The sequence below is a fragment of the Canis lupus genome, chromosome 4 (assembly GCF_011100685.1).
Source record: "Canis lupus familiaris isolate Mischka breed German Shepherd chromosome 4, alternate assembly UU_Cfam_GSD_1.0, whole genome shotgun sequence".
Taxonomy (NCBI): domain Eukaryota; kingdom Metazoa; phylum Chordata; class Mammalia; order Carnivora; family Canidae; genus Canis; species Canis lupus.
In genome coordinates this window covers 69,167,076-69,189,055 of record NC_049225.1, presented here as the reverse complement: position 1 = coordinate 69,189,055, position 21,980 = coordinate 69,167,076, and the positions used below count along the sequence as shown (strand labels likewise).

Here is a 21,980-nt window from a genome sequence, read left to right as displayed (position 1 = left end):
AGGCTCCATGCAGGGAGCCTGATGTGGGACTCAATCCTGGGACTCCAGGATCACACCCTGGGCCGAAGGCAAGCACTAAACTGCTGAGCCACCCAGGGATCCCCTACACATAACTATTTTGACTAACTGAAATGCTTGGGGAAATTTGGTATTCTGTTGAATTAAATTTTTTTATTAATAGAAAGTTTTCCAGAAAACACTTAGTTTCAACTCTTTTGGTAAATAATCTTCAATAAGAAGGTAGAGAAAAATGGAAGTAATTAAGTCTCTTTCTCTGATTATTCAAAATTTTGTATTGTATCTGGACCATAATTATAAAGAATTATAGTTGTGAGCACCATAATCAAACAAGACTGAATATATTAAGGGAACTGGATGTCTGCGAGTCCCAAGATATTACCTGAAAGATGGTTTGTTTTTAAAATAGCACATCTCTAGTGTTTTGTTTGTTTGCTTTTTTTAGGGCAGAAATGAGTATGTAATTTAGTTTGAAATAGAGATGCTTTTTCCAAAGGAAAAAAAGAACAAATATTACATTTTTTAAAAGTTTTGAAACTCACCCTTTTAAATTTGAGCAAATCTAATTTCTGATATGGTTACACTAAAAAAAAAAAAAAAAAGAAATCCCATTTTATCAGGCAGAGGTAGGGACATACGTGCAGGGTATCGTTCTCATTAGCCTAGCTTTGTGAACAAGGAAACAGTTGTGTATGAATATAAGAAATTCTATTCATTTGGTACTTCTGGGGATATTGAAGGAGTGATTAGCAAGGGTAGGGATGAAATCCAGAGGACTTCTTTTGAGTGATGTTTAGGATTGGGTGGCAGGAGTGATAGAGGTCAGATAGGGCACAGCTGAGAATGGTTCCAGGCCACAGAAACTCAATAGAATAGGAAACACAAGGGGAGAGATATTGTAAGCCATAAATATATCCCATACCAAAGAATGAATGGGAAAGGTGAAGGGCAGTTTGGATAGTGCAGGATTTGCAGAAGTCAGCATGCGTTAGCCAATGCATGCATATATATATACTTATACCTGGATATATGTATCACTTAGAAATCGTACATGTTTTTCCTATTTACTTGAACATTTGTGTTACTGCAATGGTGTAGTATATGTATAACAAGCTACAGCTTCTCTTATCTTTATGCTTAAAATTAGGAGTTTGAGAGAGGAATTGGTATAGTGTGAGTTGGGATTATTAGTCTTGTGGGTAATTCTCAAAGATCCACATGTGCATTAAAATCATATATTTAGTCTTGAGGGACTCGAACAGCAATCATGAGGGAGGAAAAGGAAGAGGGAAACTCACTTTAGGATAAATAGTTCTTTGTTAATTGAGAGCCAGGCATCTATTGAGTCCATACAAGCTTTTATTTCTTTTGAGAGGGGCATTAGTGGATGATTTTACACTTGGTCTTAGCCAAAAGGCTGAAAAGCAATAGTGGCTGATTTTAGAAGAGCAAAGCAAGTATATAATCTTCAATGAAATATTTAACAATCAGTAGGCCATGGCATTGATCAAAACGAATGCCAACCACATCTGTGGCAGGGATCATGCACTTAATGGCTGGATCATGGGAAGACCTAAGGATTCCTGGTGAAGGGACCTGAACAGCAGAGCAGGGGTAACCAAGAGAGCTCAAGGTAGCAGCTGCTTACCATACATTGCATACACATTTCAATAGTCAGGTTTTTTTTTTTTTTTAATCACTTGCTGGATATATTAATGATGAACTAGAGATCACCTGTCCTTATACCACTAGCTTTCCTGAAATCACTTCTTATGAATGGGTGGGCCATTGATGTACCTAAAGGCTTCTCAAACTTGTGAATATTTTTGGCCTAAACAAAACAGACCTTCTGTAATAAATTTCATAGATCCAGCATCCATTGTATAAAGGGGTTCTTTCTGGTAATTAGTTCCAAAGCTATCTTTCAAGCTTCAAATAGTTGTATCTCAGTTCTAAACCTTTATCTTAATATTCTGGATTTAATGCCTAAGTCTGAAAAAAAATGCCTCAGTCTGTATTCCACTCAGCCATTGCCAGCAAGGTTGTTTTCACATTCCTTCTTTTGTCAACTTGTGACCTGACCTTATCCATGTAGCCATGAAGTGTATCTTCCTACCCATGTGCCACCCTCATATCCCAGGTGTGGGGGGTACAGTGGGAAAATTCCAACACCAGCATTCCTGTCCAGCTTTCAGAAAAGGTCAACAAAGCTAAAGGCAGGAAGCAAGGAGCAAAAGGAGAGAAACACTAGATCTAAGGTCTGGAGTCAATTTTTCTATGGAATTTGAAATCTGCTACTTAGTTATAAATACTGTATTTTTCATTGTATTCCAGAGTACATAAAAATGATATGGATCCCAATTTTAATGTCAAATTGATTATTTAGGTAAGAGGTTAGTGAACTCTGGTGGAAAGCAGGAAGCAGAGCCAAAACTCACCTGCTGCCCTACTTCGTAAGTAAAATTTGACTGGAACACAGCCATACCCATTTGTTTACATGCCGTCTATGGCAGCTCTGATGCTATAGTGCCAGAGTTGAGTAGTTGCAACAAAGAACATATGGCCAAAAAGCCTAAAATATTTACTCTCTGGACCTTTACTGAAAAAAGTTTGCAGAAATCAGATTTAGAGAGTTCAAAATGGTGGTGTTGAAGAGCTATTAATTAGCAAGAGAATACATAGGATTAAGCAGTATATTCAAGTATATTGATTCATAATCTAGTGAAACTTAAATATCTGAATGAATAATGGATGTGACTGTTGCCATCATTTAAATCATTTTCAATTTTCCCTTTGGAGCCATTCAATGGACCATAAGAAAATCTGCCACATTATCTCTAGTCACCTCTCTGACATAATATCTTAATCTTAATATTCTTATCTTAATAAACTATATTGAAGATCTTTTAAATCTGTCACTCTTCTTCAGCTGCTTGTTCTCATCATAGATTTGTACTCATTAATAGCTGATTTTTATGAGTATCTGCCTTCTCTTCATCCTGCTTTATCACAGTTTAGGGACCTGGGCACCAGTACTTGGAGAGCAAATGGATCGGGTGCTGGTCAAGATAATTATAGCCTGAGAGCTATAATTTCATACATGAATGGCTTGGCAATTGGGACCATAACACTCCTGTCTCCATGCTTAAAACATGGTGGGACTTCTCTGTCATGGCTTTTACTGGTAGTCAACTGGAATAACTTTATTGTCAAGTCATTTTTGGTAGAGATTGAACATCTCCTGAAGTACATTACCACTGTCACAGCGGAACTTATTCTTGCAGTCAATCTCTTCAATTTTGCAGAGCTTAGATGGAATGCATGGTTGAAAGGTCACCAGGGGCTCAGTACATGGTTGTCCTCCAAACTGACTGGGGCGCAAGATGGATCTCACCTTAAACTGAAAGGAAAGACGAGAAAGGTGAGGGGACTTGGAGGCAGGGTCCAAGCCAAAAGTGTCTAAGAAAACTGGGCTTCTTCATCACAGCAGTGATTCCTCCTCCATTAATGTTTCCTAAATTAACTAATGAGTTTTCCAGTTCCATTATTGTGTGCCCTTAGGGAAATCATCACCTCTCTGGGCCTCAGTTTTACAAATCATGAAATGAGAAATCAGGGCAAAAGATTTCTAAGACTTCTAACTCTGAAACCATATGAAAATAAATTAATTAAATCAAATGCACAAATATTTATGGAGTATCTTGCATGCAGTAAATCTAGGCAGTAACATTAGCACTTTTAAAGATTGATTTATGTATTTTAGAGAGAGACAGAGTACAAGCGTGAAGAAAAGAGGGAAAGTGAATTTCAAGCAGCCTCCATGAGTGTGGAGCCCAATGTGGGGCTCAATTCCATGACCCTGAGATCATGACCTGAGCTGAAACCAAGAGCCAGGGACTTAACTTACTGTACGACCCAGGTGCCCCACGGTAGCCCTTGTATATCTCAAAGGTCCTATGAAGTAACCAATTTGAAAGGATTTGAGGGTTCCTCTGCATAAAGAAGTCAGCATGGAAACCCAGGTTGATGGGACCCCTGGGTGGCTCAGTGGTTGAGTGTCTGTCTTTGGCTCGTGTCGTGATCCTGGGGTTCTAGTATCAAATCCTGTGTCGGGTTCCCTGTGAGGAGCCTGCTTCTCCCTCTACCTGTGTCTCTGCCTCTCTCTCTCTGTCTCTCATGAATAAGCAAATAAAATCTTTTTTTTTAAAAAAAAAAGGAAACCCAGGTTAACACATTCATATTTAAAGGATTTTAAATGGTGAGTAGTAAAACAGGGAGTCAGGGAAGGATAAGAATAGGACAGGATAAAAAATTACTGACTTTCAAGTTAGAAAAATCCAAGTTCAAAATATAGCGCCTCTATTCATCAGAGGTATATTCTTGGGAAAGTTACTTCTCCCTAAATGAGCTATAGCTTCCTCATCTGTAAAGGGAGTAGGAAAACACACTCTGATGTGAAGTTTGAATAAGATGATATAAGTAAAAAGCCTAGAACAGTTTCCCTCAGAGAGTGAGTGCTCCACAAAGTTTCTTTTTCTTTCCTAATGTGAGAATGCTCAGCACCACTCTGACTTCGATTTATGTGGGCCAATGCCCTCATAGGAATGAGCTAAGATGGGTAAATACTACAGCTAGGAACAACAAACAAATCAAGGGACTTTCCTGCGGGGAGAGGGAAATTAGAGGCAGGGCCAGGAGTCAGCCTTTTGATTAATGTCTCTCATTTGTATCTGATTTTAAATCTTGGACTGAAACCCCCATTTTCTAGCATCTGCTTTTACTTTCTGAGCTCTCAGAGGAAATAGGCAGTAGAATTCAGAGCTCACTAAGTACTATACCAGCACTGGGGGCAAAATTTCCTCTTGGTCCTCCTATGATAGTAAACCATGTAAATGAGTTCTGTTCCCCCCACCCCCCCCAGAATAAAAGATTGCTAAATGGAATTTTCCATCAATGGAAGCTGAGATGGCTTATTTTTAGACATTGATGAACCTAACCTAACATTGATGTTAGGTTATCCAAGTCTTTTATTGTGATTCAGATGTCCTGAAGATATCCATGGGTCACCTACCTGTTTTTCAACACAAGGGTCACAGTCAGACCATGGTCCATAATCTCCCAGGAGGCAGTTGATGGGACAACGTTGCCAGTTACATTCTCTGGTCTCCGACTTAGTGCAAAGCTGGTCACAGAAGTTATCCAGATAGTACTGATCAACTACTATTTTTCTGTAATAGTGAGGAGAAAGAGGTTTAGATTGAATATATTCACTGTCCTTCAAGCCCCATAAGAAAAATATCATTGAACATCAACCACTATTAATGAAGGGAAAAGTTTTCATGGAAAATCAGGCAGGTTGGCTTCTGCGCAGTTCTTACCACTTAATGGAACTTAGGACTGGATTTTTAATTTGTGAGGCCAGGGCAAAATGAAAGTGAGGGGCATCTTATTAAAAAAATTATTAAGAATTTTAAGACAGTAATGGCAGAGCATTGAGCCAAGCATGGAACCCTTCTAAGTAGGGTCCTGTGTGACTGAATAGTTCACACATCTATGAAGCTGGCCTTCAAGGAATTCTTGGAAAGGACTGGATGGAAAAGAAAAGAAAGTTCTTGCAATTTCCTTAAAATATGACAACACGGTTTGATAAGTATAAGGATTGAGACATAGAGTGCTGTGGGGCCAAAGATTCAAAGAGAAAGTAATAGAAGATATACACCTTGAAAAATTCACATGAGTCCCCCAGACATCAAAGAAAAGGGCAAGTGGAAGGAAAGGCATATGCCAAGATTAGAGGTGGAGGAGCATGATGGGTCCCTGGTGGAGCTTGTGGGAGGGACCTGGGCAGCACTGGCTGAGAGGATCCTGATATGTTGTTGTGCTTTATTTGGTAGGCAGTGGAGAGCTACAGAGGGACTCTTGAGTGAAGGAGTCTTAAAAGCTTTAACATACTTAGAGGATGGTTTATTGATGAAGTCAGTTGATGATTTTAATGAGACTCACATTGCGCGTGTAAAAATAGTTTTCTAAAGTAGGTCTCTAAAAAGCTGTAATAATGAAAAAACATTAAATATATGCCTTTGTTCCCAAGTTATGTGAGCATCTCCATGGAACAGAGACATCTAACAGATTTAAAGTAACTGTGGGGGATAAGTATTCTGAATCGGTGAGAAGACTGAATTATTAAATGTTACCAAGTAAACACAGTTTTCTTGCCATCTTGTATTTGCCAACAATCAAGCTAATAGCTAATAGTGCTGCTCAATTGAGGTCCTGTTAGACTCAGTTTAATGAGTAGAAAATTCTCTATAATTAACTCACTAACTGTAGGCAAGCAGTTATACACTGATTGAAAAAGGCTTGAGTAGTGATTCTTAGTAAGTTAAATAGTCAACAGAAAATATTGCACATATTCTTAACTAAATTTCTTTGAAGCCCCTTGATTTTATGGAGAGAACAAATGTAGACTTCAACCTTATGCAGAAAAGACCTCAAATTCTATCCAAATCAAATTCTATGATTTCTTACTTTGGGATTGCTTAGTGTGGGATTTTTGATATTTTTAAGTCTGTCTGTGAGGGGGCGGGGCAAGATGGTGGAGGAGTAGGGTCCCCAAGCCACCTGTCCCCACCAACTTACCTCTAGAACTTTCTAAGTCTGTCTGTAAGGTTTCCCATGGCACAAACACAATCTACACAGCTCACACTCACCTCTGTCTGCTCTGGGTTCCAAAATTGCAGGTTTTTGAGCAGCTGGACCACTGACTCCATGGGTAATGATCACAGAAACAGGGTTGGCATTTGTCAATCAGAGCACTCAGGAGAATGAAATACAAGATGGATTGTCCAGCCATGCCTTGAAAGCCTCTAAGCCCTGAAGAGGAATGATGTACATCAAATGCCTTTTGGAGGTAAAACTTACAAGTCATTCTCAGTTACAGACTCAGATGTTAGAAAACATTTGCATCTCCCTGCCTTCCTTAAGGCTAGTTAATACATATAAATTCACATACTTATGACTACAAATCCTGCTTTTAAATATTTTTAGAATGGATATTTCCAGAGTTACAACTCCCAGTTCTAGGAAGTTTCTCTGAACTGTCAGTAATAGCCTATAAGACAAGGTACTGTAGTATGCATTTGTAGCACATTTCATTCCAAAATGGAAATTCTTGGGCAGCCTCGGTGGCTCAGTGGTTTAGCACCACCTTCGGTCCAGAACGTGATCCTGGAATCCCAGTATCAAGTCCCACATCTGGCTTCCTGCATGGAGCCTGCTTTTCCCTCTGCCTATGACTCTGCCCCCCCCCCACCTCTGTCTTTCATGAATAAATAAATAAAATCTAAAAAAAAAATTCTTATATAATCTTATACTTAAAAAAAATATTTATTTATTTATTTATTTATTTGAGAGACAGAGAGTGAGCATGCAAGTGGGGGAGAAGCACAGAGGAGGGAGAGAGAGAGAATTGATGCTGAGCACAGAGCCCATTGTTAGACTCCACATGGGGCTCTCATGGTCCAAGATCATGACTTGAACCAAAATCAAGAGTTGGATGCTCAACCAATTATCTCTACCTATGGAGTCATAGAAGTTAGAGCTGAAATGAATCTTTAACATCTCCAGGTTAAACCTCCTCATGGTATGGATGATGAAACTGGGTCTTCAGGAGGGGCAATAATGCTGAGACCACATAACAACTTAGATCCCGGAACTCCTCATTCTTGGATGAGGTGCATCCCTTCATTGAATTTCTGATCACACTAACGATGTGTTACTGGAGCATCTAGATGCCTTGAACTCCACCACCTAGGCCACAAGAGCATTTATCCAGATGTAGCTGAATGATAGAGAAAACTTTGATCAGCAGCTCCCCTGTGTGCTGTGGAGCCTTGAGGATCTGCCAGCTATTGAAAGGAACTTGCAAAACCACCTCTTGCCCCCAGTGTTGCTATTTTGATCCTTATATCTTTAACAAAACATGTAACATTATTAAATACACAGAGAAAATGCTGTTGTATTTCATTAATATAGTAACTGTCATTTAAAGAGCCAAAATGCCATTCTTTTAATTTATTTTTTGTTTTTAAAGACTTATTTATTATTTTAGAGGGGGTTGGAGGAGCAGAGGGAGAGGGACAAGCAGATGTGGGGCTTGATCTCACAACCCAGAGATCATGACCTGAGCTGAAACCAAGAGTTGGATGCCTTACCAAGTGAGCCACCCAGGTGCCCAGCCATTCTTTTAATTTTTGTGTCTCAGTTTCATTATCTATAAAACCATCAATAACACTCTACCTTCTTTATAAGACTTTTTTGTTAGGCTTCAGTAAGAAAATTCATGCAAAGCGCTTAGAACAATCTTTGGCAAGGAATCATCACTCAATAAAAATTAGTTTTTCAAGTTAGTAATAACATTTAAGAGTGTTACAAATTTAATGGTAGCTGTTGCTCATGCATTTTTCAAAATTAGTGGCTACTTAAGTGAAGCAAGGATCATGTGAAAGCCAAAAATGTGTTTTGATATTAAATAAGGCTATTTGCATTCAAAACAACTTAGAAATATGGCTTTAGTTGCTTTTCATCTTACAAATAAAATCAGATCTCTGACCAATTTATTTGAAATTGTAATTTCCCACCAGTGTTTCCTATGCCCCTTCAAAGCTTTATTTTTCTTTGTTATACATCCCCTTTTGATATATAAATTATTACTTAAGTTTAAATAAATATCTCCTCTTCCCTCTCTCCTTCATCAGCATGTAAACACGCTGGTTCTTGGTCTCTTTTGTCTGTTGAATTCATTTCAGCATTTAGAAGAATGAGAGCAAGCATAGCATATAATGAATAAATATTTTTGAATTGGGTCTTGGAAATAGTTTAGAAATGGGTTTTTATGAAATATGAATATCATAATTTGAGTCCATAATTACAGCCACTTTTGTAACACTATTCTCAAAGTTTCTGCCAAATTAAAGATATTTCATAGACCTCAGAAATGATCTTCTCTCTTCAATTGTCTTCCATTGTTTTAGCCAGAGTGATAGTTTGTAACATAACTGCTTTATCTCAGCTTTGTTGTAATAGTTGATGGAAATAAAAAAAAAACTACAGCTTTTGAGATTCAGATTTCTTTTTAAAGCACCTGTAATTTATTTAGTCTACCTCTTATTTATTTGATAACATTTATTAAGTTCTAAACTGTATCAAGATGTATGAAGAAAATTAACATAGCTTATAATATAATCAACCAGAAAATTTCTGCTGACATTCAAAAAAAGTAAAAATAACACCTGTCTATATTTGAAAATTTTGAACAGAACAGAAAGAAAAGTGTAAGCCAGAGTTCTCTTCTACCTGAAGCCATGACCTCTTCCCACACATAATCACTGTTTTCTTTTTTTTCATTGGTATCCAACTGAGGGAAAATTCTTCCATATATTATCTTATACATATACATGTATGCATGTTCTTTAAATATATACACAAAAAGAGGACATATGATGTGCCCTACTCTGTAGTTTGCTGTTTTTACTGAGTAATATACTTTGAAAATCTTTCTATATTGATAGATGCATATCTACTGCATCTTTTTAGTGGCTGCATAGTTTTATACCATGTGGATGTATTACACTAGATTTAACTATTTCTTAATTTTAGACATTTAGTATATACACACACTGCAATAAACATCATTGCACTGTATACTTTCGTAGTAGATCCATGGGATCAGTGGGTGTGTTCCTAGCAGTTGATGGCTTAGTCAAATGATATGAAATTTAAAATATTAATAGATATTGCCAAATTGCCTTACTGAAATATGCCTTCCTCAAATGTTTCAGAGGGTAAGTTTCTGATTATATTTTAATGTGGTCATTTTCTTTGTGTCGCAGTAAAAAAATTCTTCAGCAAAAAAAAAAAAAATGAGGATCATTTTATAAATCTTCATTCAAACCAAGAGTGTGAGATCAGATATAAAAATTATTTCTCCAATATGCTCAGACTTGACAGCACTTCTTCTTAATAAATTAGTGAGATTTTTGCACTTCCCTACAAGCCCAGAGAAAAATGCTAGAATAAAAGCAACCAAAATCGTTGACATGTGACTGAATGTCCTTCAATTTAAAATGAAAATGACATACATTTGAGTATCCATTGTAAACTGCTAGGCATTGAATAAAATACAAATAATAGAATCCATTATCACTGTCTGGGGAGGGTAGACAGAAACTGAGGATTCTTCCCATGCTTTTTATCCAAGCTTTTTTTTTTTTCTTTTTTTTTTTCTTTTTAATGCAACTCATAGGTAGGCTGCTACTTATCTAAAAGCTGTTACTTCCCTGGGCTATTTGAATCCAAAAATTAAAGATTGCTGCATTTGCCTACTGATTTTTGTTCACTGGTAAGTAACTCACCTTTCCTGGTTTTGCCAGGCAGCACAGAACTATAGGACATTGAGCCAAAGAGTGTCCAGACAAAATTTAGCCTGTGATCAGGAGAAAAGTGTGTCTTAAATAATCAGACCCAAACTCCAGATTGGGTGGTTTTTCGCCATTTTCATTGGTGGTTTTTCACTGGACCTTCGTTGCGGAGACTCCTAACAATGTGAAATTTCCCTGTTAATCAACCACCTGACTAATCACCTTCCTACCCTCCAACCCTCAACGAGGGATCCTATCATACAGGAACTGCTTCAACAAAGGAGCCTAACAGGAGAGGGTTTTGTTGTTTTTACTGTTGCTGTTGTTTATTTATTTTTCTTATTAGATTTTGAAGAGATCATTTTCTTCCAGAATAATTCCTTCAACTGTAGAGAAAGCAAATTCTTAAAGTATTTTGTTGAATCAGCATGTAGATGATTGAGAGAAGTTAAATTACCAGTTGTCAATTCTCAGCAGATGATATCTGTTTCCACTTCCAAAAACTCGAAAAGCATTGATGGACTTTATTCCAACTAAGAGCAAAAACTTCAAGAACAGAACCCTTATAAAATTATTCCAACCTCTTCTCTGGCTATAACTCTTCTGAGGTGATTTGGAAAATACTATAAATTAAGATGATAGGGTCTAAGCTTCTTATTTGAGGAGTTGGTAATAAAATAACTAATTGATATCTTCTCCTTTAATACCATTTGATTGTTATGAGGAAAAATTGATTTATGTTAAAAGGATAATTTTCATTCCAATAAAGATAATTATTTCTCTAAATTTGTTATTACCATGGCCCAGCATAAAATATCAGATGTTTCCTTATTTATTAATTTTCAACATCTCTACGCTTTTTGGAAATATCTACAATGACATATGGGCATTTTACCCATTACCATACAATTTTCATAGAAACATGGAACAAAAGAATGTTCAGTAAGAAGAGAAGGCTGGAAAAATCTGCTCTGGTGCCATGGTGGAAGAGCAGCAGCCATACATCTCTCTTGAACTCTAAAAATCAGTGATCCCACTGAACCATTGAAGATGGCTTTGTGAGCATTTGGAGAATTCTAGTGTAGAGTGAAGTCCATTTCATTCTGATCTGTCACCTTCTAATGTACTTGCCTCACATGAATGTGTCTATAAGGCAGTTTGGCATATCTTACCCGACAGGTTAGAGGATGGTCTAGTTTGCCCTCAGCTGCAGGTTCTTTCTTTCTGTCTTCTTGTGAATTTCTTGAATCTCTTTATTTAATGTTTTTTCTTCTATGCATGCCCCAGAATCTCGAGAAATGGTACTTACCATTGCTAGGGCAGGCTAGGGAGTCCAGGCACATGACTCATCTTTTGGTTAAAGGGTATGTTTGCTTTACTTTTTAACTCTAGTTTAATTCATAGAAAAAACTTGATCTCAACAAAGTAGTTCTCTGGAAGGATAGTTCTTTAAGAAACATGAAGCTTTAGTTCTTATGATATTTAAGCAAAGTAGTTACTTCTTATTTTAAAAGAGAGGCAAATGATCTGAGGTATGTATTTTCGTTCATGAAAGGGTAAGTTTGTTGGAAACATGATCCATGATTTTGAAATAGTAAGATTATGAATGAAATCATTATATCACTCACCTTTAAACAGAGTCTTTGGTGTCCAGAGAGCTAATCCTCAAGTGGCTGAAAAAAAAGTAGGTCACGATGAAAATGGTTTACATGATAATCCAAACAAAATTCCCTCCTATTGCTAGCTAACACAAGGCCCTATCCCACAGGTCTAACAATACCCAGGGTGTTGTCAAAATAAATACTCTGTGGAAACTCTGGACTTTGTAAACGATTACTTCAAACAGCAGTAACCCTGAAACTCTGGGATTCTGAATTTTCAGTGATTCTCCCATTCAAAGAATATTGTAATAGGTATTGCTCTTGCAAAAAAAAAAAAAAAAAAAGAAAGAAAAAAGAAAAGAAAAAGAAATCTCTGACTCTATTTTAAAAACCACTTAGAATAAATTGCTTTAAATTGTCTTCTCCTTTAGGAATGTGTCCAGTTAATTAAAACATGTATTGATTTTTTTTTATTGTAGAGTATTTGTTGAGGAAGATTTAGGAAATATGTAAAAGTGTGAAGGGAAGATTAAAATCATTTTTAATAACCAGACAAAAATTACTCCAATATTTGGAGTAAATACTCCCAGTCATATTATATGTATGTACTCTATGTAAGTATACACATGCACAGGAATATACATACATATATAATTTTGTAAGTGATATCACATATTTTTTAAAGATTGTTTTTTAAAAGATTTTATTTATTTATTCATGAGAGACACAGAGAGAGAGCTAGAGACATAGGCAGAAGGAGAAGCAGGCTCCCTGTGGGGAACCTAATGTGGAACTCCATCCCAGGACTCCGGGGTCATGACCAGAGCCAAAGGCAGATGCTCAACCACTGAGCCACCCAGGTGCCCCTATTTTTTAAAGATTTAAATACACAGAATAGATTACATTCCACAGCCTGTAAAACCATATCATCATTGGTCTATGCAAGATCTTCTTTTATTTATTGCATGATTTCCCCCCATGATCTTGTTTCATTTCTTTCCCGAATTAGTTACATGTGTTAATGTATTTGAAGTTTGTCCTTATATACTATTATCTAGATATATGTATACCCTTAAAAATATAGTCTCATTATCCATGTATATTTTTGTAATTTACAGAAATGGTACTTTTCTAAAAGTTTTATTTGATTTCTTACTTTTTTCATTTAGCATTATGCTTCTGAGCCTTATTCAAGGTAAGTCTATTGAAGCATAGACATTCATTGTATCAACCACATTTTACTTATTTACTCTCTCAGCGCCGACTTTTGTTGACTTTGACTCCCTGCAACTATAAACACAAGATATTTTTCACTGTGAATCTGTGAGAAAATTCCTAGAACCTCCCACGTTACTCTTCAGAAAAACTGTACACATTGACACTCTTAGCAGTAGCCCAAGAGAGCTTCTAACTAGCAAGTTCTCAACTAGTATTTGTTGTTGCCAACCTACTGACCTTATATCTGACATGTAATAGGATATCTCACGGTTGGTTAAGTGGGGTGTCTCTGGTCAATAGTGAGCTTCAGCATCCCTTTGTTCTCATTGGATATTCTGATTTCCTATCTGAAAATTGAAAATTAATATTCCCCCATTATTTTTCTATTGTGCTTCTTTGCTTTCATTGCCTGACTTTTAGATATGCTCCATGCATTCTAGGTATCAATGATTTTAAGGATTTTTAAGGGTCTCTTCTTTCAATCTGTCACTTTGCTTTGGATAATTTTTCTTTTGCTTAGGAAATTACTTTGTTTAAGAAATCTGAAGTCACAGATACATTCCTAAATTTGCATCAGTTACTCTTATAGTTTTATATTTCATAAGGAGTCTTAATCCTCTGTGGTCACACTGTATTTTTATAAATGGTGTGAGGTGGAATAAAGTAAGTAAAATAAAACCCAAGAAACTTATAATCATTTAATAAATGAATAAAAACATTTATGAAAACTTAGTGACGGGGGATCCCTGGGTGGGTCAGCGGTTTGACACCTGCCTTTAGCCCAGGGCACAATCCTGGAGTCCCAGGATTGAGTCCCGCATCAGGCTCCAGGCATGGAGCCTGCTTCTCCCTCTGCCTGTGTGTCTGCCTCTCTCTCTCTCTCTCTCTCTCTGTGTGTGTGTCTATCATAAATAAATAAATAAATAAATAAATACATAAATACATAAATACATAAATTTTTTTTTTAAAGAAAACTTAGTGACTTTGGTGACAGGCGGTAACTACACTTATTGTGGTGAGCATTTCATGTGTGTAATTATTGAATCCCTATGTCACACACCTGAAATAATATTTGTCAACTATACTTCAATTCAAAAGTTAAAAAAACTCAACAATTATGCATGATTAAAACTTCCTTCAGGGGCACCTGGGTGGCTCAGGTGGTTAGGCATCTGACTCTTGATTTTGGCTCAGGTCTTGATCTCAGGGTCCTAGGATTGAGTCCTGCATCAAGTTCTGTGCTCAGCATGGAGTCAGCTTGTCCCTCTCCCTCTGCATACCTCTTCCCCATCAAATTAATATCTTTAAAAAACTTTCATCAAAATAGAAACAGAAGATAAATTCTTAATCTGACAAAAGATATCTACAAAAAACTTGTAGCTAACATCGTAGTGGAAAAATATTGAGCATTTTTTCCTAAGTTCAGAAAAGAGAAAAGGATGCCTACTATCACTACATTTATTCAGTATTGTACTGGAGATCCTATGGTATTACTTATAGACAACATGATTATGTATATAGAAAATCCAAAGGAATCTAGAGACATATTGAAATTAATAAATGAATTTAATAAAATTGTTGCATACAGTTTATTATGTAAATGTTTATTATAGAAAAAGATGTCTCTATAAACCAGCAAAAGCAAATATAAAATTTAATCTGTAAAGTTTTAAAATAGCATCTAAAAGTGTACTCTTTACGTCTAATTATGATTTTACTTCTATGACAGGTTCACAATAGTTTGAGATTGGCTAATATGTATATTATGCTAAGGTGAAGCAGAACAAAATGGTGCAATGAATAAAGAAAACTATGGCAATGGAGAATGTGGAGACATATTTTCTTCTTGATTTTGCAATAACCAACTATATGATTTTCAGCAAATCACTTCACTTAAATTTTTTCCTCTTTTGGAAATAAGTATTTCTCAAACATTTCTCAAAACAGTAGAAGACTTTAAAAAATATTAATTATCCCAAATATGGAAAACAGCTAAAACAAACATTTCTCAAACAACTTATATTTTTACCATGTGGTGGGAAATGATTATCTGAGCAAGTCTAAGGATTCTTTGAAGTACACCGGGAGACCTCTGCTCCAAGGTAACATGCTTTAACATGCATGGTAGTAACTTACTCAGAGTAAGTCAGAACCAGAATACAAGTACCTGGTTCACAGTCTGCTTTCTTTTTCCTATACTGTGCTGAGGTTTTAAAGATTGAGATTTCAGGCTAAGAAGAAAAATAGAGTAGTGTGCCTTAGATCTCTGTTGAATACACATTGGGGCTGTGGGACATGAGTTTCACCCTTCAGGATCTGAGAAAGTTAACAGGAGGAAAAGATACATATGGTGATGGGGCAAGAAAATAAGTATGTACACTTCTTTTTCTAGTTGGTTCTTTGAGGCCCTAAAATTAAATACATTTTTTCCTATGGTCATGGTATTTGAAGCAAAGGGCAAATGCTAGCAGTCATAACCTAGAGAGATAAAAGTCAGAAGCCAATAGGATGAGCCTAAGAAGTGTTGTTAAGTAACGTGGGCTATGAGGAGGACAGAGAAATGAGAAGATTGTGTTCCATGGCACCGGAAAAACAGGTGGTGGGATTTAAATGTGGTATGGAGGAATTGTTGAGATGGAGTATCTTTTCAGTGATGTACATGGGTTCTCCATCTTGAGTCTCTGTGGATGGTTAAATGACACATCCCACTCAAGGTCTTTTCTAGATCACTGATTGGCAAACTACAGCCAAGGAGGCAAATCTAGCTTGTTACCTGTTTTACAAATAGAGTTTTATTGAAATGAAGTCACACAATTAGTCATTGTCCACAGCTCCTTTTGTACTATAACAGTAGAGTTGAATAGTTGCAAAGGAGACTATATAGCCTGCAAAGCCTAGAGTATTTACTATCTGACCCTTTATAGAAGTTTTCTGAACCCTGAAACCCAGAGGGAGAGATTTCTGGTCTGATCAACACAACCACAATGTCCAATTGGCTTTGAGAAATAGGTGCAGAAATAGGTTGGTTTTGTTTGTTTGTTTGTTAATGATGAATGAGTGGTTGTTCCAGAGCTACAAATTGGATGTGTGCAATTATGCTCAGGTGTGTATCTGTGCAAGAATATGACTACTCTCTAAATGATATTTGGACACATACCACCGAGAAACAAAGTATACTATGAAATTTGCAGTTGAACTATTTCAGCTACTGAGGTCTTCTAAAGTGTTGGCTGGTGACATGGAATACCTTTTTATTTATTTATTTTTAAATTTTGTTTATTGGAGTTCAATTTGCCAACATACAGCATAACACCCAGTGCTCATCCTGCCAAGTGCCCCCCTCAGTGCCCATCACCCAGTCACCCCAACCCCCCGCCCACCTCCCCTTCCACTACCCCTTGTTCAATTTCCAGAATTAGGTGTCGCTCATGTTTTGCCACCCTCACTGATATTTTCACTCATTTTCTCTCCTTTCCCTTTATTCCCTTTCACTAATTTTTATTGGAATACTTTTTTAAATAAAATGCTCTATATCTGTATAATGCAGAAAGTTGCTAGTGAGCTTAAATGTGTAGACTGACCATCGGAAAAGGACTTTCTTATAAAGGAACAGAAAGGAGTATAAGGAAATTAGAGCCAGGACATGGAAAGTTAAAATGGACCAATTATAATTTTTCCACACTAGAATATGTATTCTGTTAAAAATCTTCATTCCTCTCTTAATGATGATGGATGCATAGCCAAATGGTATTTTCTGCCAAGAAAATAACCCCAAACATAAGATAATGAACAGTGCAAGCTGCTATCTGAAGGCTTTTTCGTACGCTAAGTATCCACATGCCAACTTATCATTATAGGAAAAATACTATAATTTCTCATTAGAACCAAGGCTAATGACCCCATCTATTTCCCTGGCCCTTTAGAGTGTACTTTGTCAGTCAATGTGTAAGTAGATAAAGTAAAATTACAAATTGAATTATTTCACTCAGAGAATTAGAGAACAAAACTCTCAAATGGAGGATATAGAGGTTTACTTCGGACCTCAGGCTACCACGCTCTTTCTGTCTTTTCTTTTACTACTAAAATTATTTCAGGGATAGTCTAAATTGACTATATTTGATTTCTTAACAGCTATTCTTCATTAACTTAACTCTTTGGTATTGGAGTTACAGACACAACAGCCTACATGAACTATTCTCTCAATGACCACCAGGAACCTCCTAATTGCCAAACTGAAGGATCACTTTCAATCTGCTTATTGGCTTCTGGGATATCTTACAATACGTATTTTTCTCAGGAAATTCCTCTCTTTTTTTTCCCTCTCTTTCTTTTTATTATTCTCTTCTTGCTCCTATCTGGAATTCTATCCTTAGTCTCTTCTTTCATATTTCACCTACTTCCATGGACTTAAATTTTACCTTTCTGCCTATTGCTTCCTAGCCTACCTATTTCTGTACAGCTGACGCTTGAACAACATGGGAATTAGGAGTGTGGATCTCCCATGCAGTCAAAAATTCATGTATAATTTTTGAGTCCCTAGAAACAACTACTGATAGCCTATTGTTGACTAGAAGCCTTACTGTTAACACAGTGAATTAACACGTTTTGTATGTTATATGTATTGTATACTGTACTCTTACAATAAAGTAAGCTAGAGAAAAAATATTATTAGCAAAGTCATAAGGAAGAGAAAATACATTTACAGTACTGTAAAAAACTCACCGATAATGGACCCAAGAAGTTCAAACTCATGCTGTTCAAGGTCAACTATATTCAAATGTTCACTAATAGTATCCAAATAGAACACCACATCACAGCGACAGCATTCTTTCTTCCCCATTTTCTATAATCTACTAGCTGCTAAATCCTATAGCTGTACTCTCTGAAGTGTCTCTTGTCTATGCACTTTCATCTTTTCTACCTCTTCTGCATGTCTTTAGCTATAGCTCCACTTCCAGCCCCGACGAACTCACAACTAGAAGATTCCTTCAGTGGCTTAAGTGGTGCTATAATTCCTCCTAAACTACCCTTTCAGGTTAGTCAGTCTACAGCTCACCTCTCAGTGGCACAGCTCTACTCAAAACATCAATGCTGCTCTTTTCTGAAGATCACCAAATTAGGGACAGAGTCCTAATGCCTAATATTTGAAATCCTGAACAATTTGATCCCATATTATCCCTTTAGACTTATTTTCTCTCCTTCTTTTTGCATACTTCATCATCCAACCAAATTGGACAATTTGCTCAAAATAGCCTCTCCTGACATTGTCCTTTCTTGAAACTTTTTCTTCCCCAATTTTGTATTCTGAAGTATTAGTGTATTATGTATCTGTTCTTCAAGGTCCATTCCAATGTATTTCCTTCCTAAACCTTTCTGTATTTCATAAACACTTTCACTCTTATGATCAGAAACTACATGATTCCTCTATCCTTTAAGCTTACATAACTTTTTTTATCTTTTGTATGGAAGGTATTATTGCAGGCATTGTGATTATTTGTTTGCTGTATTATCACCTACTCTCTCTTACTCTGTATGATATATTCAAATTTCCTTAGTAACAGGGCCTGAATAATATATTCATCTTTACAATTGACTGAAAAGAATTTAAATAAATGTTGATTGAATTGAGTTATCTACACACAATGAATTTGCCAGAAAATTGTTGATTTTTACATATGCTTTTACATATATGCCCTTAGCTAGGATTCTGCTATGCAGGTTTTCATTGATTTGGTGTAAGAGGCAACAATCTTTCCTATAGCAAAGGGCTTCAAAAATTGTTTTTACTTGCATAGTTACTGACTCGTTGAGCAATTCATAATGATGATATTAAATTGAATAAACCCTTTGGCAATTCTTTGGAATGCAAAGAAAATCAACTATTTAGACTCTTAATCTAAAACTGTTTTGATATAGATAGGAATAGAAATAAAGTTTGAGATAAAACAAGTCAAACCTCTGCAAATTTCTGTGCCTTTTGGGGTCATAGAAAAATCTGGATTAGGTTTTAATTCAGGGCTTTCTGGGAAAAGGCAAGCAAAAAGGTAACTGAGGTCAAAGGAGTCTTACTCAAACTCTTGAATCAGCTTCCTAGTTTACTCCATGACCTACAGTTGTCCCATGCATCTTGAACTCTATTACCCAGTTTTCTATCTTAATCTGTTCTGGCTGCCAAAATAAAAATGCCATGGACTGAGTAGTTAATCAACAACAGAGATTGTGTCTTCATAGTTCTGGAGGCTGGGAAGTCCAAGGTCAGGATGCTGGCAGATGGACAGTCTGGTGAGGGGCACTCCTTGGTTCATAGATGGCTGTAGTCATGTTATAACTTCACATGGCAGAAAGGGCAAGAAAGCTCTCCAAGATCTCTTTTATCTTTTAAGACACTAATCCCACTCATCAGGCTCCACTCTTACAACCTAATCACCACCCAAATCCCCGCCTCCAAATACCATCACACTGGGATTAGGTTTCAACGTATGAATTTTGGGGGATGTAAACATTTAGTCTAAAGCTCCACTATGATGAAAGTAACAATTTAATATTTGGGTAACATTTCATGGCTTGCAAAGCACTATCAAAGTGCCATAAAAGCAATAATATCTATTCACCCATTCTGATCAATACATAAATATTCACTAGTGTATTCACTTGTTACACACCAGACATTATGTTGAGACTTAAAGAGAAAAAGATGAATACATTTGGTTAATTTTTCAAGAACTTTAGTTAAAAGATAATAATAGTTGGATAGAAAAAAAATGAATATGAGAAGTACTGAAAATTATAAGAAATTTATCACAGAAATCATAACTTCTCTTGTGTATGCAGCCATTTAATCTCTTTTCTTTAGCTCACATTTATTATAGTTTCCACCATTATTATTATTTGAAGCCTTTTGTTCACTCATTCAGCAAAACTTTACTGGAAAGCACTGTTCGAAGCACTACAGTGAATGAGACAGGGAAAAAAATCCTGCCTTCATGGACTTTATAACTTATTAGGTAGAAGAGAGAGAAAACAAACTAAATGAGCAAATTTCTTTAGTATTTATTAAGATATTGTATCCTTCTAAAAACGCAGTTCATTCTCTCTGCGTCTTTTCTCCTGCCCCTCTGTTTTTTAGAGGAAACCTACCCAGTCTTGTCTCAGAAAAGCTAATCCTCCAGGACCTGCTTCAAGTCTCATGATTCTGCCTCTTGAGCAAGGCTGGTAGGCCAAGATGGGGCATGAGTCAGTTCAACTTTATGTGCCCAGGTTAGGGATGGGAACTCCAGTGAGACATAACATGAACCTTACTTCCACCAAATGCTAGGAGAAGCAGAGAACACCTCTTTGCAGAGGGGAAGAAGAAGAATGGAGTGGGGACTTGAAAAAAAATGTGCCCAGGGAGTATAAATGTCCCTCGTGAGGCTCAGTTACACTTCCTTCCCTTGAATTCCACAAAATACACCTGTTCCCTTTCCTAGCACCTCACAATCGTTTTTCTACCCTCTGCTTCTAAGAGTTTGCCTTTTTCTTTTTACTCCACATATAAGTGATAACATGCAGTATTTGTTTTTATCTGGCTTATTTCACTTAACATAATGCCATCAAGTTTCATCTACATTGTCACAAATGACAGAATTTCCTTCTTTCTCATGGCTGAATAATATTTCATCACACACACACACACACACACACACACACCTTCTTTATTCAATTATCTGTTGGTGGACACAGGTTGTTTCCATATGTTCACTATTGTGAGTAATGCTGCAAAGAACATGGTTGTGGAAATACCTCTTCAAGATTCTGTTCTCGTTTCCTTTAGATTTATATAACCAATCAGTAGTGGAACTGCTGGATCATAGAACTGAGTAGTTCTATTTTTAATTTTTTGAGGACTATCCATACTGTTCTCCCCTGTGGCTGCTCCAGTTTGCATTCCCACCAACAGTGCACAAGGTTCCCTTTTCCCACATCTTTGTCAACACTTATCATCTCCTGCCTTTTTGATAATAGCCATTCTGACAGGTGTGAGGTAATATCTTGTTGCGGTTTTGATTTGCATTTCCCTGATGCTGAGTGATGTTGAGCACCTTTTCGTGTGTCTGTTAATCATTTGTACAGCCCTCATTTTTATGCAGGTAAAGTATCATTAATAAAGGAGAATCTAAGTCTCTGGGTACATTAGCAATTAGACAAGTTAATTCAACAAATAAATGGTAAAGGGGAATTCGAGGTCTTCTGCTCTCTAGTGGAATTTATTTCACTTTGTTTTTTACTAGCTTTCAGTACTCCCATGGCCACCCAAAACCATTCTGTTATGCTTCTTTTGCTTCAATAGACTTACTAATGTTTTGAGTAATCGGAAAAAAAGTCTTTCTATAAACCAGATCTAAAGAAAGAGCAAGAATGTAATAAGCATTCTTGGCAGTTTAAATTTAATATTTAGTTAAAGGATTCTCTTTATTTTATTAAGGTAATCTATTTATATTGTTTAAAAAAACAGAACTCAAAGTTTTAAGGCAGCAAAACAATGCCACTACTTTACCCTTTCCTGCTTCCTCATCTTCCTCCAGGACCAGTCACTTTCAAATTAGAGCTGGTTTGTTTTTCTTTTCTTTTCTTCTCTTTTTTTGTTTTTTATCTTTGTATTTCTTAGGATTTGTGCCCATACAACTCCATTTATCTTAATCCCATGTCTCTTTTTTTATAGCTTTCAAGTATACTCCTGAATACA

General features: G+C 36.5%; 1 protein-coding gene across 6 annotated transcripts in view; it reads right to left on the bottom strand.

The window, feature by feature from the left end:
* Positions 1 to 21,980, bottom strand: part of C6 (complement C6) — a 94,969-nt gene that overhangs the window by 53,605 nt on the left and 19,384 nt on the right. For 4 of the 6 annotated variants that reach the window (XM_038535214.1, XM_038535216.1, XM_038535217.1 and 1 more), the window contains 4 exons: positions 12,065 to 12,109; positions 6,729 to 6,891; positions 5,090 to 5,246; positions 3,274 to 3,418 (listed from right to left, as the gene is read on the bottom strand). In XM_038535214.1, the coding sequence (XP_038391142.1) occupies positions 3,274 to 3,418; positions 5,090 to 5,246; positions 6,729 to 6,871 (445 nt within the window). In that variant the 5' untranslated portion in view covers positions 6,872 to 6,891; positions 12,065 to 12,109. Of the gene's footprint in view, positions 1 to 3,273; positions 3,419 to 5,089; positions 5,247 to 6,728; positions 6,892 to 11,608; positions 11,746 to 12,064; positions 12,110 to 13,492; positions 13,518 to 21,980 lie in introns of those variants that run through there. The other 2 variants (XM_038535215.1, XM_038535218.1) reach the window with 2 other exon arrangements.